The sequence below is a fragment of the Homarus americanus genome, unplaced genomic scaffold, assembly GCF_018991925.1.
Source record: "Homarus americanus isolate GMGI-L3 unplaced genomic scaffold, GMGI_Hamer_2.0 scaffold41027, whole genome shotgun sequence".
NCBI classification, from domain to species: domain Eukaryota; kingdom Metazoa; phylum Arthropoda; class Malacostraca; order Decapoda; family Nephropidae; genus Homarus; species Homarus americanus.
In genome coordinates this window covers 1,890,950-1,903,943 of record NW_024745073.1, presented here as the reverse complement: position 1 = coordinate 1,903,943, position 12,994 = coordinate 1,890,950, and the positions used below count along the sequence as shown (strand labels likewise).

The 12,994-nt window shown below is 44.4% G+C and overlaps 1 protein-coding gene across 1 annotated transcript in view; it reads left to right on the top strand.

Moving 5' to 3' along the window:
• Positions 1-12,994, top strand: part of LOC121878364 (glutamate receptor-interacting protein 2-like) — a 169,453-nt gene that overhangs the window by 1,251 nt on the left and 155,208 nt on the right. Inside the window, exon 2 of the mRNA XM_042384557.1 lies at positions 3,075-3,626. Coding sequence (XP_042240491.1) covers positions 3,548-3,626 — 79 coding nt within the window. The 5' untranslated portion in view covers positions 3,075-3,547. The remainder of the gene's footprint in view (positions 1-3,074; positions 3,627-12,994) is intronic.

Genomic DNA, 12,994 nt, shown 5'->3' with positions numbered 1-12,994 from the left:
GGGGTGTCTAATCTTTAAGTAATCCAGTTTTGTGTTTAATACAGTATGTCACAAGGATTAGGTTGTATTACGACAAAGAGGCGAGTGAGTGAGGCAACACCCTGATAGGAGATATTCCACCATGTTCCTCCAGATAGATTACCTTTATTTTTACACAGTATTGAGGTGGTAACATGATCATCCTCTTACCTCACCACATCACCTCTCTTCGTGCTATACCACAGAGGCAGGGCAGGCAGCGGTGAGGCCCTTCTTCATCTATTGGACACACTTGAGACGTCTTGGTGTGTGTGTGTGTGTGTGTGTGTGTGTGTGTGTGTGTGTGTGTGTGTGTGTGTGTGTGTGTGTCCATAATCTAAGAAACCTTGGTCCATAATACACATAAGTAACCTAAGTAGATTAAGTAAGGGTTGCATCTGCGCCCACTCTCCTGCCGTCGGTGCTACACTCAGCCTGTCATCGCGTGTGTCTGTGTGTCGTGTGTGTTGATGGGGACTACCTCTCATGGTACACACACACACACACACTGTACTGTTAGCGTGTGGCGTGTATGTAATTTCAGGTCAGTCGTGTCATTAGTGTTTTGTAAGCATTGTAAGATGAACATACTGGAGTTGTAGTTCTCTTCTCTTCTCTTCTCTTCTCTTCTCTTCTCTTCTCTTCTCTTCTCTTCTCTTCTCTTCTCTCTCAGCTCGGGGATAACACTCTCCCCCCATATGAGTTGCGAGGGTCGACTTCCGGGTAATTATCATAAGAATTAGAGAGTGGGATGTTGGGTGTAGTGTGTACATCTGTGTGTCTGTATAAGCCCCTCCCCTCCCCTACATCTCTCCCCTCTCTTTCTCTGTTCTCTTCTCTTCTCTTCTCTCGTGCTCAGGTCGTGGGATAACACTCTCTACCCCATATGAGTTGCGAGGGTCGACTTGACGGGTAATTATCATAAGAATTGTGAGAGTGGGATGTTGGGTGTAGTGTGTACATCTGTGTGTGTATGTTGGGTGTAGTGTGTACATCTGTGTGTGTTTGCGTGCACATGTTGGGTCTGAGTGTGTCTGTATTTATTTATTGTGTCTGCTCATGTGCTCGTTTATGGTATAGTGTGTATCCCCGTGTGCGTGTTACGGTGTACATGGGAGGTTGCCGTGTGTACCAGGTGTGTAGGTGTAGGTGAAGTAGCAGCTGCCCCTCCTTCACCACCAGCTGGGAGTGTGGCGGCCGCTAACCCTCAGTAACTAGCAGCATCATCCATCACGTAGCGCTCAGTGTGTTGTTGGATTCCCGTGGCACCTGTCTCGAGAATCTGGCACCTGTCTCAAGAATCTGGCACCTGTCTCAAGAATCTGGCACCTCTCTCAAGAATCTGGCATCTGTCTCAATAATCTGGCACCTGTCTTAAAGAATCTGGCACCTGTCTCAAGAATTTGGCACCTGTCTCAATAATCTGGCACCTGTCTCAAGAATCTGGTACCTGTCTCAATAATCTGGCACCTGTCTCAAGAATCTGGCACCTGTCTAAAAGCCATCGCACTTCTATTAAGGACCTGAGATCTGCCTGAAGTACCTAGGACTCTAGCGGAAGGGCTTAGCATCTCTCTGAAACACCTAAGACTTGTCTGGAGGACCTGGAACCAGCTTAAAGGTCTTGACACCCTCTTGAAAGACTCATTGACAAGATCTACTGTGCCCCAAACACATTAGTATGATATTTCTTAACCTTTAGTGCTTTTAATATCAACAACATTAATTTTGTGACGAAGCGGAGACCCAAAGATAAAGAAAACAGAGAAAACAGAACGATAGACAGAGAAGAAGAGATAGACATGCAGACAGGAGGAGAGATAGACAGAGAAGAAGAGATAGACATACAGACAGGAGGAGAGATAGACAGATAGACAGACAAAAGGACCGATAAAGAAACATACACATATAAAAAGAGTAAAAAAGTATTGTTGTCGAAAATTCTCTCTCCCCAAAGTACAGTATCTCTCCACATAAGAGTTTTCCCCCCGCTGCCCCCAGGGTGTCAGGCCGGGCCAGGGTGTTGCGACTGGCTGAGCGACGTCTTCTTCCTCGCCCCCTTATCTTCCCCGTCAGGTGGAAGGTGTCTTATCTTCGACTTACGAGGCATGGCTGTCTGGGCACCGTAAGGGTCGTCTAGGTACTGTAGGGTCGTGGTAGGGGTCGTCTGGGTACTGTAATGTCGGTATAGGGGTCGTCTAGGTGTTGTTGGGTCGTGGTATGAGTCGTCTAGATAGGGTCGTGGTAGGGATCGTCTAGGTACTATATACTGCGATACCATAGGGGTCGTGGATGGAGTCGTAGAGATTATTGATCTAGGTAGTTGTTATAGAGTTGACACCCAGTCGTATGTCGTATAATGGTCGTCGTAGGTATGAGTGAGGGGAGGGGGAGAGGGGTCGACGTGTGACCAGCTGAGATCTGAACACACCTTCTTGTCTCTGATCTTGAGATGGACCTTCCAAAGCCTCGACGGTGATCCTAACACACACTGACGGCTCATGATGGCCGGTGGTGAGAGATTAGACACGATTTGGTAGAGGCAGGAATAGTGTGTGTGTGTGTGTGTGTGTGTGTGTGTGTTCTTGCCATTATGAAATTTCTGTACCCGTGTTTGTATCTGAACCTGTTATTTGTATTTTTACTGTATTTGCTTATGTACCTGTCTTTTCTATCTGTACCTGTACTTTATATGTACCTGTGCTTGTACAGTACCTGAATATGTGCTTAAATTAGTACCTGTTATCTACGTCTGTAACGCTGTAGCTGTACATGTGTTATTGCATCTAAATTACTGAAAATAAATAACACCTAAACAACAGACTGCAGTATACATAACACGAGGGATCAAAGGTGTAATTACATGCACTATACAATCCCTGAGAAATAGTTTGAAAAATATAATAAAATACTGTAAAATTCTGCTCTGGATCGTGGAGACCCTTTTAAGGACTGATAACATCCTAACTGTATATTGTGACACTATAATGTATATCGTGCATTTCTTTTAAGAATGGTGATAATAGTGATACATTGATCGTGACGCCTTATTACAGAGTGAACGTCCGGTGTTGATAGTGATAGTTGTACTGATTGTGAAACATAAAGATTGTGAGATTCAAGACTGTGGAACTCTTGTAGGGACTGTGATTACTTGAGACTACAAAAAAAAAGAGACTGGTGCAGACTGTGAGAGACGAAACACTCACCCTAGGGAGAGTCTTAGAGGAACTTGTGTTTAGGTGAAGTGATAAATAACAAAATAATATTGGTGTTAAGTTAAGACAACAGTTATTACACAATTATGCTGGGACGTCACACATGAACCTGGTGAAATGGTGACCTCATAACACTCAGCCTCACCAACACACTAGTGACCTCACCAGTACGAGGTGTCTGGGGTGTTAGCATTATCTCTCACAACAAAGAGATACAAAGAAAAAATATACTGGATCATCAGCTAACGTGTTTCCATGAAGGCGTAGGGCCAAGTACTGCAGGGTGGGTGTAAAATAGTGCCAGTACCATCATGAAATTACTGAAGGCACTGCGTACTCCTAGTGCCACTCGCCGCACCATGCCACACAACACCACCAACAACAACAATGGTAAGTCCTGATTATAAACCCAATGTGTTTATATAATAAGTATCACGTACTGTATGTAGTTGGGTGTGGAGGTGATCACTAGTTGAAATATTCTGTAGTCAACGTTGAATTATGTACACTTCTCCTCTCCACCCCCCCCCCCCTTCCTGCGTCCACAGCGCTGTAGTAAGGTCTCGAGTACCTCACATACCGTCAGGGGGCAGGTACCAGGTAGGACCCACGTCTGGTCTGCTCACAACAATCCTAAGAATTAAATATTCTCTCGAGACGACGCTGCTCCAGGTGTTGTGGCTTCGTGTACGAGCCAGTTTAGTGGTGTATATGACCCCGTGTAGAGGTGTATACTAGGCTATGTGGAGGTGTATACTAGCCTATGTGGAGGTGTATGCGAGCCCTTATGTAGGAAGTATACATGAACCGTTATAGAGTGTGTGTGTGTGTGTGTGTGTGTGTGTGTGTGTGTGTGTGTGTGTGTGTGTGTGTGTGTAAGAACAAGGAAAGGATCGTCGATGATTTGTTCTCGTTGTACGGTCGACGGGGCGCGCGACACTCCCTACGCCCCTCCTCACCTTCGGGAATTTACATGAGTGCCACTACAGAGCCAGATAAAAGAGGTGACACGGAGGAGGAGAAAAGAAGCGAGGGGGCTCTTAAATACGTAAGATGTAGTGAGGGAAGAAGGGAAAAAAAAATACCGAGGGAGTTTCATCAAGGCGTGAGAGATGGGCTGGTAGCGAGGTGTGTGTGTGTGTGTGTGGACGTAATGTGTTTTAACCCCAGATAAACGTTTCTTGTTGGTGTTTTTACTCCATAACTTAGTTATTAATTGAGGTTTAATATATAGTGTATATTAATGTTACAGTTCTGGTATATTATACTATAATATAATTAATATAAGGATAGTTTTATATCACAATACCACGTTTGTCGAGTTAGCCAGTATATTGTGACTGATTGAACCTCGATGTTGGTGAGAAGTACGACTGGTGGTTCCATAGATGACTCACACGCAGACATTCACAGTACACACACACACCATGACAGAACCACTTGATGTGACTCAGTGGTGAAGACAATGTTTGTAGTGGCAGTGTAGTGGATCAGTGTGGTTTATTTTATCTAAGAGATGGTGTTTCCTGGACTTGATGAAGCTCCTTGTACTTCCTCGGCATCTCCAGGGACCCTCACATGGTCTCAGGAGACCTCTCACATGTTTTGAGAGCTTTTTTTGGTCTTACAGTGACCTCCATCATCATACACAGGTCTTCAGTAACCTCCCCGGACCTCTCTACATGCTCATACAACCCTTCCTGGACCTCTTTTTAATTTCCTCAAACCTCCAGGGAATTTCGAAAACCTCCAAGTACCTCACAGAACATTTCTGGGCGACTATATACCTCCACGGACCATCAAGTACCTCCTTGGACCTCCAGCGACCTTCAGTGTCCCCCAGCAGGGCCACCCAACACGAGAGAGTAATAGTGGTGTTTGTGTTGGCGTGTGTTGGTGTTGTTGGAGGTGGGTCGTCACCAACAGTGGCACCAGCGTGTACTAACTTGCCGGGTCGTGGTATTTTTGTTTCCGCTAAATGGCATATCAATAGAGATGCCTCTAGCAACACCGTCAGTCAGGCAACACACACACACACACACATAAACCGCCAGCACTTTGTCTTCCTCTCCCTAACCTAACCTGCCTTAAGCACGCGATAGTGTTAACAAATTTATCATGTAACGTCACGTCACGCTATGAGAACCAGTCAGCTGCGTTAAAATTGGCTCCGCTGCCGTGTCGTTTGGAGAGAAAAAATTGGTGGACGAGGCTGTCAGCGCCGTGATGCTTGTCATAAGGCGAGTTGTTTATGTCTCACGACCCAGCATGTTGGCGTGAGACAAGGTAAATAAATACGGGTCATGAACCAGCGCTTGATGCTGGTCAGAAATAGATACTGGTCAACGGAGAGAGCACCATGATAAAAAATAAGTACGGGTCATGAACCGGCGCATGGTAATGATCACAGTATATGTGGCTCGTGTACTAGAGAGTGGTAGTGTTGAAAATAAATATAGATCATAAATTGTCGCTTGATGTAGAGAGGCGATGTGGAAGTGAGGCAGAGTGAACCAAGATCTCTGTAAGTGGTATGACCATTATTGTACACCGACCCCAGCCCCCAGCACCCCAGCATCCCCATTCCGTCTCCAGGTGCCGCTCGAATTGCGTGCAAAAGAGGAGTTATTCAGTGGTTGGTCCATTTCTTGTTTGTTTTCTCGGCCTCTTGCTTTTTGAGCCAGAGAGCTGAAATTTGGACACATTATTGACCGAGTTCTTTAGCATTATTATTATTATTATTATTATTATTATTATTATTATTATTATTATTATTATTATTATTATTATTATTATTATTATTATTATTATTATTATTATTATTATTATTATTATTATTATTATTATTATTATTATTATTATTATTATTATTATTATTATTATTATTATTATTATTATTATTATTATTATTATTATTATTATTATTATTATTATTATTATTATTATTATTATATAGATTGGCACGAAGGTCCTAGAGTCCTTGTTAGAGAAAGGAAAGAATAAAAATGAAAAAAAAAACACTGAAACAAGAGACAAACAAACAGATGGAGAGGGAAGACAGAATATCGAGAAGACACTGAACAACATCCACCGGGAGAGAGACTTGACTGACGGCCCGAGCATGTGGAGGGACCTGGTGCTTGAGCTATATCACCACACAGAGAGACGGACAGCCAAGATGGAAAAAAAAAGAAGGATTATATCTCTACATCTATGACTCCATCATCATGTTTTTTGTTTCTGTTTGACTGTCGGTGTTTCCTGTATCTCAGTTACATCAGCAACCTAAACTACCGAGCTTCACCTATCCAGACTTGTCCTCATAATTTTCTATCTAAGCGAACTGACAACCAGGGATAATTAAACTCTATCTCTGCCTTGGTTGGTTTGGAGAGTGTCAGGGAGTATCCCACCCAACGATGGGCCATGTTCACTGCACTTCTCGGCTCCAACTTGTACCGAGATCCTCTGAACATATTTAGCCTGGTGTGGTCCGCGAGGGTATACAGTTGCCAGGAGGCACCGCAGAAGTCATGGCACCAAGGGAGACTCTATACCTGCAGAGGAGAGGATTCAAGCTCTTTACCTTCTCCTCATCCAAGAGCTGTCTGGTTGCTGTAACTGGAACCAAGAAACTAGCAAGCCAAACAGCCCACTCCACTACAACACTAGATGCAGGTTATTGCCATGTGATACTCACCATTACACTGCATCACACCACCAGGGAAAAAGGGTGTAAATTAGATGATAGATGGTAAGGGGAATAGGGAAAGACTAAGAAGGAGAGAGCAGGATCGAGTGAAAGACGCTCTAGAAGTGAGGAGGTTGATTAGAGATCCAGGAAACGGCAGTGGGTGTGAACGAGTGGCGAAAATAGAGTCGAGTGATTTCAGGGGGAAGGACCTGGTGCTGGTGGGTGATGCTGGCTGGTGTGAAGCAAAAAGGCTAAACAAGATTTAGGGTCTTTTTGAGGAAAGGGAGAGTACCATAGAAGAACATTATCTTTTATAACACTTAGAGTAAATTAATGAAAGTAAATAAAAGGTAAATGTGACAAGTAAAATTGGTTTGTTCATAATTTCTTCAGATAATCGAAAGGCAAATAGTCAAACACACACACACGCACACACACACACACACACCAGACGACAAGGTAGAGTTATGACTTACATATGGTGTGCATAAGTCTTGCTTATGTGAATAATAATGAGGAAAATAGCCCATATATAATGATAAAGTCAAGTTCATTAGTGACAACCAAGGCAAGATTAAAGCCCTTCCGACCAACAATATTTATAAACACGAAAATAGATTAGGTTACCAACGAGGCATTTATCAGTCAAAGAAAACGGGTATTTTACTGCCCTTATAACGGAAGTTTATCTCAAAAAAGACAAATACCTGACGTAGTACCTTCAGAAGCCAACCCTCCTGTCACCCCTCTCCCTCGGCATCCCTCCATGTTACCCCTTCCGCCGTCACCCGTCACCCACCCCTCTACCGTCACCCACCCCTCTACCGTCAGTGTAGTGTGGTCGACGGGCAGAAGTAAGTGTGGATATGTAACGATTGGCAGGACTTGTGAACGACTCCTGCTGACAACCTGGTCCTGAGTGTCTGTTGTTCACCCCCATCACACCACCCCACTTCACCCCCTCCTGACATCCCCATCATCCCCACCACCACTTACACCCTCCCTCACCACCACCAACACCACCCTCACCCACCACCACCACCCTAACACCCTCCATCACCACTCTAAACACCCTCCATCACCCTCACCACCTCCCTCACTCACCATGACACCACAAATTATGTAAACATTAATGGTCTAGAGAGTTAAAGAGAAACTGATGGCCCAGAAAGAGGTGTTGTGATCTTACACATACCTGCTGACGCCTGGGCATGTGGGGGCAAGGCGGAGAGGGAATGAGACGAAGGTGAGAGGGCACAAAGGAAGGGCTCTCTCTCTCTCTCTCTCTCTCTGAAGGAAGTTTATTGCGTGAAGCATAAGAAAAAATCACTGAAAATTACCACCTGAACTGATAGGTGACACTATTTACTGGGCCAAGATATACAATTCATGAGAATAGGAGGGAGAGTGAGAAAGTGTGAGGGCTAGGAAGAGGGTATGGGGCTAGAGGATTATGAGGGATAGGGGAGTATGAGGGCTAGGGGAGGGTATGAGGGCTAGGATAAGAGTTATGACAGCTAAGAATATAAGAATGGAAGAAACTGCAGCGGGCCTATTGGCTCATACTGGGCAGTGCCGTTTACACCCAACCCCTATCGCTCATATATCCATCCAACATTTTTGGAAGCTATCCAGTGTATGAAGGATAGGATGGAGCATGGAGGTTAGGAGGAAGATGTAGGAGCTAGGAAGCGCCTATTGGAACTAGGAGGGGCAAATTGTTGTTAGGAAGAGCATATAGAAACTAGGAGGAGCGTACAGAGGTTAGGAGGAGCATATTGGGGCTAGAAGGAGCATATTGGGGCTAGGAGGAGCATATGAAGGCCAGATGTAGGACGTATCTCTGTCATTACCAGAAGCTTACCTCGTTTAAGTGATGGTGAGAGTGACACGGAATGTTAATGGTGAGGACTACACATAATGGTGACGAGGACAGTGAGGAGGATAGTGCTGGTGGTGAGGATGGTGAGGAGGATAGTGCTGATAGTGAGGATGGTGAGGAGGATAGTGCTGATGGTGAGGAAGATAGTGCTGGTGGTGAGGATGGTGAGGAGGATAGTGTTGATAGTGAGGATGTTGAAGAGGTTAATGATGATGGTGAGGATGGTGAGGAGGATAGTGAGGATGGTGAGGAGGATAGTGCTGATGGTGAGGATGGTGAGGAGGATGTTGAAGAGGTTAATGATGATGGTGAGGAGGATAGTGCTGATGGTGAGGATGGTGAGGAGGATAGTGCTGGTGGTGAGGATGGTGAGGAGGATAGTATTGATAGTGAGGATGTTGAAGAGGTTAGTGATGATATAGTCGACAATGATGATGTATAGCATTCTGATAGTGAAGATGGTGACATTAATGATGGTGAGAAGTGTTGAGGAGGAGAGAGTGTGTGTTGACAGTGAGGCCCTTGCTGGAGTCTTTGCTGGGAGGGGGGCGTGCATAGGTGGGTGTCGTGGGTCAATATTCACACAGTCCCCCGCCCTCACACACACACACACGCACACAAGTTTCTTTACTTGTCTTTAAATCAACAAAGTTTCTTATTCTGTTATTAAACTTAAAATAAATTTTCCTCTCAACACAGTTCCACATTCTATTATTTTTGGAGGGTGTGGACCAGAGACAGCCAGCCGTTCCTCCTCAGCCAGAAGGATTATTTACTTACCTGAAGAATGTAGGCAATTCTGAAATACATTCTTACCACAATTTATTTTCGGTGTTTCCCTATTTTCAGCTGTAAATATATACTGACTGGTCTAATATAAGATGTCGAGGAATAGTGTGTTATGGAAGACTGTCTTAGTTGGCGGGAAAATACTGGTTCAAGCGTGGGCGAACTACGACTCTCTAAAACTCCTTTATTTTTCTCGTGTCTTTGGCTTGGCTGGTGACACTCAAACCCTGAACCTGCTGGTCCTCACACGGTCTATTTCTGAGTGGTGGTCGTGGAGGGGAGGACAAGTAATGCACCAGCGTTTACGACCGTGTTTTGACGACAAACATCCTGACGCAGGTGTGACGACTTGCTGCCATCTTGTCATCTTATGTTCCCTAATATAACCGAGCTTAACGTAACTTAATATAGACAATTTTCTGCATCTTATACGAACCTCATTAAAATTAAACAAGTCGGGGGATAACTCCTCTTTACCTTACTGGTTAGTTAAGAAATGACAACAATCCTGTGAATACTCGAACACGATGGCTTCTTATTTAGCTTCACAACATACAAACATAACACACCATCCATCCACAGCTTACACCCACATACCTAACACCCACACACCCAGCACTCACACACCCAACACCCACACACCCAGCACCCACACACCCAACACCCACACACCCAACACCCACACAATTAACACCTGTACTCCCTGGCACGTGGGTGTGTGTCCGTATGGGTGGGTTGCATATGACTGGTGCTGTGACATCTTACCATCTTTAAGTTTGATGTACCGCATGTAATGTGTGAGGGGGCATGGGCAGTGTGGGGGCGGTAGAGACAGGGTGGGGGCGGCAGAGACAGGGTGGGGGCGGCAGAGACAGGGTGGGGATTGGGACAGGACCACACACACACACACACACACACACAACACAACACACACACACACACACACACCACCTTTTGAAGATAAGAGTTGAGGTTTAAAAGTGTATGTTGACTCTCCAAGTATTCATCACGTGGATATGAATCAGGTTTATTTGGCACGCAGGTGAAAAATAATGACCTCAAATTTATTACCCACACATTTAAACTGCTCACGGGCCAATAGTGACTTACGGGTATAGTAGAGTTGAGTCCTGTATCCCTATATGATATTTCTACAGCCTTATTAACAACCTGCTAAGACACCCTCCTCCCCCCAACCCCTCAGTGCTGGCAGATGTATGTTAGTCAATGGAGCGGTGGACTAACCCAAGTTTCTCAATGGCCAACTCCCCAAGGCGAGTCTTGGTTCCTGTCACCACTCAAGCAGGAGCCACCAGACCCTCGGTATAATTGACTTCACGGTGTTTCAAGCGGGTGATTATTCCTCTGAACAAGGTTAGGGTTATAGTTGATGTGTGTGTGTGTGTGTGTGTGTGTGTGTGTGTGTGTGTGTGTGTGTGTGTGTGTGTGTAAGGGGTTAGTTTCTTCAAATTTAATAAGATGAACAGACAAAAATAACCTCAACTCAAAGACAAGATCATATTCCTCGACCTGTCAAGATAGCAGACTTAAGACAGTGGAGTAGTAGTAATTAACATACCCTGGAGGAGGCTCTTGAGTGTTGACAACCGGAGCCCCGCCACTTATAACCCCACATCCGTTGCTGATCCTGTTGAGTTACGGCGGTGTTCCCCGTTCATCTTAAGCCCCCAGGGAGCCACCAGGGAGCCACCAGGGAGCCACCAGGGAGCCAAAAGGGACCACCAGGGGCAAAAATAAGATGTAACATAATATCTGTGTCTATGGCTTTCATCACGGAGTAGCGGCCATTGTTCACTAAAGCCCTAACTTGCTTGCGGTTCCATTTGTGGTAGGATCGATGTCTCTACAGGACCACTGTTCTACCCATAAGGTTTTGACTTATATCAGAGACCTTCCCGTGGGAGCCATTTATTGCGATAGAAACACAATTTTACCATCTGTCATACTGTCCTCAACTGGTGATTCAATTTTAAATGGGTAACAATGAACGACTGTAGGTCTTATGGACGTCAAGCTTAGTAGTCGGTAATCTAACCAAACCCAACCCAACCCAACCCAACCCAACCCAACCCCTAGGATTTGGACCGCTTTAGGAGTGATGGTTAGATTAAGTTATTTCAGGGGGGGAGCTTATTAAGAATCAGGACCATATCTGTCGCCACATGTTGGTTAATTTACATCTTCTCATTTCTGCGCCACCTAGTGAATGTAAATACGAACATGGCGTCAGTGGGGTGTAACAGCGTAAGGGAGATTGGTCGGGCGGATTTAAGTGTACTGTTTGATCATTCGCTTCTGGTGATAAAGAATCGTTTTGTTTTTGTTTCAATTTATAACCTCATCAGTTAACTCTACTTCAAAACACAGATGAGGTGAAGTTATATCTACACTCCAGCTACCTTTATTATATATTATTTCAAAACTTACACTATATTTGAATCGCTGAAAAAAAAAATTCTTTACAAAATTGTATCGTGAAAATATAACATAACGGACGATAGATTTTGACAACCCTACCGAAATAACAGGAGACTTGGTGTTCATTCTGAAATTCATCGACCCACCCAAGTAAAGATAGTTTTTTGGGGTGACTGTACCTCTAGTCAGACACTACTCAAATATGTAACTCTTTGCTGTTGTAGATCTATGTCACATACAACACACACACTTGAGACATAACTGTGGTATTTATATTATTCTTTGAAGTGAATTTAATTATAATGAACAGGAGGATAATGTTTGCCCCCCCCCCCCTGACATTTACCAAACAAAATGTAAACTTAATCCTATAAACTGACTGACATTTCAAGACCACACGTTATATGCTAATGATGTGAGAGGAAACTTCTTGTGTTATACTTAAGTGTTATGGTGTTAGAGGAGTGTCAGTAGTGGTGAGGAGTGTTGTGTTACTTGTGTTATACTTAAGTGTTATGGTGTTAGAGGAGTGTCAGTAGTGGTGAGGAGTGTTGTGTTACCTGTGTTATACTTAAGTGTTATGGTGTTAGAGGAGTGTCAGTAGCGGTGAGGAGTGTTGTGTTACCTGTGTTATACTTAAGTGTTATGGTGTTAGAGGAGTGTCAGTAGCGGTGAGGAGTGTTGTGTTACCTGTGTTATACTTAAGTGTTATGGTGTTAGAGGAGTGTCAGTAGCGGTGAGGAGTGTTGTGTTACCTGTGTTATACTTAAGTGTTATGGTGTTAGAGGAGTGTCAGTAGCGGTGAGGAGTGTTGTGTTACCTGTGTTATACTTAAGTGTTATGGTGTTAGAGGAGTGTCAGTAGCGGTGAGGAGTGTTGTGTTACCTGTGTTATACTTGAGTGTTATGGTGTTAGAGGAGTGTCAGTAGCGGTGAGGAGTGTTGTGTTACCTGT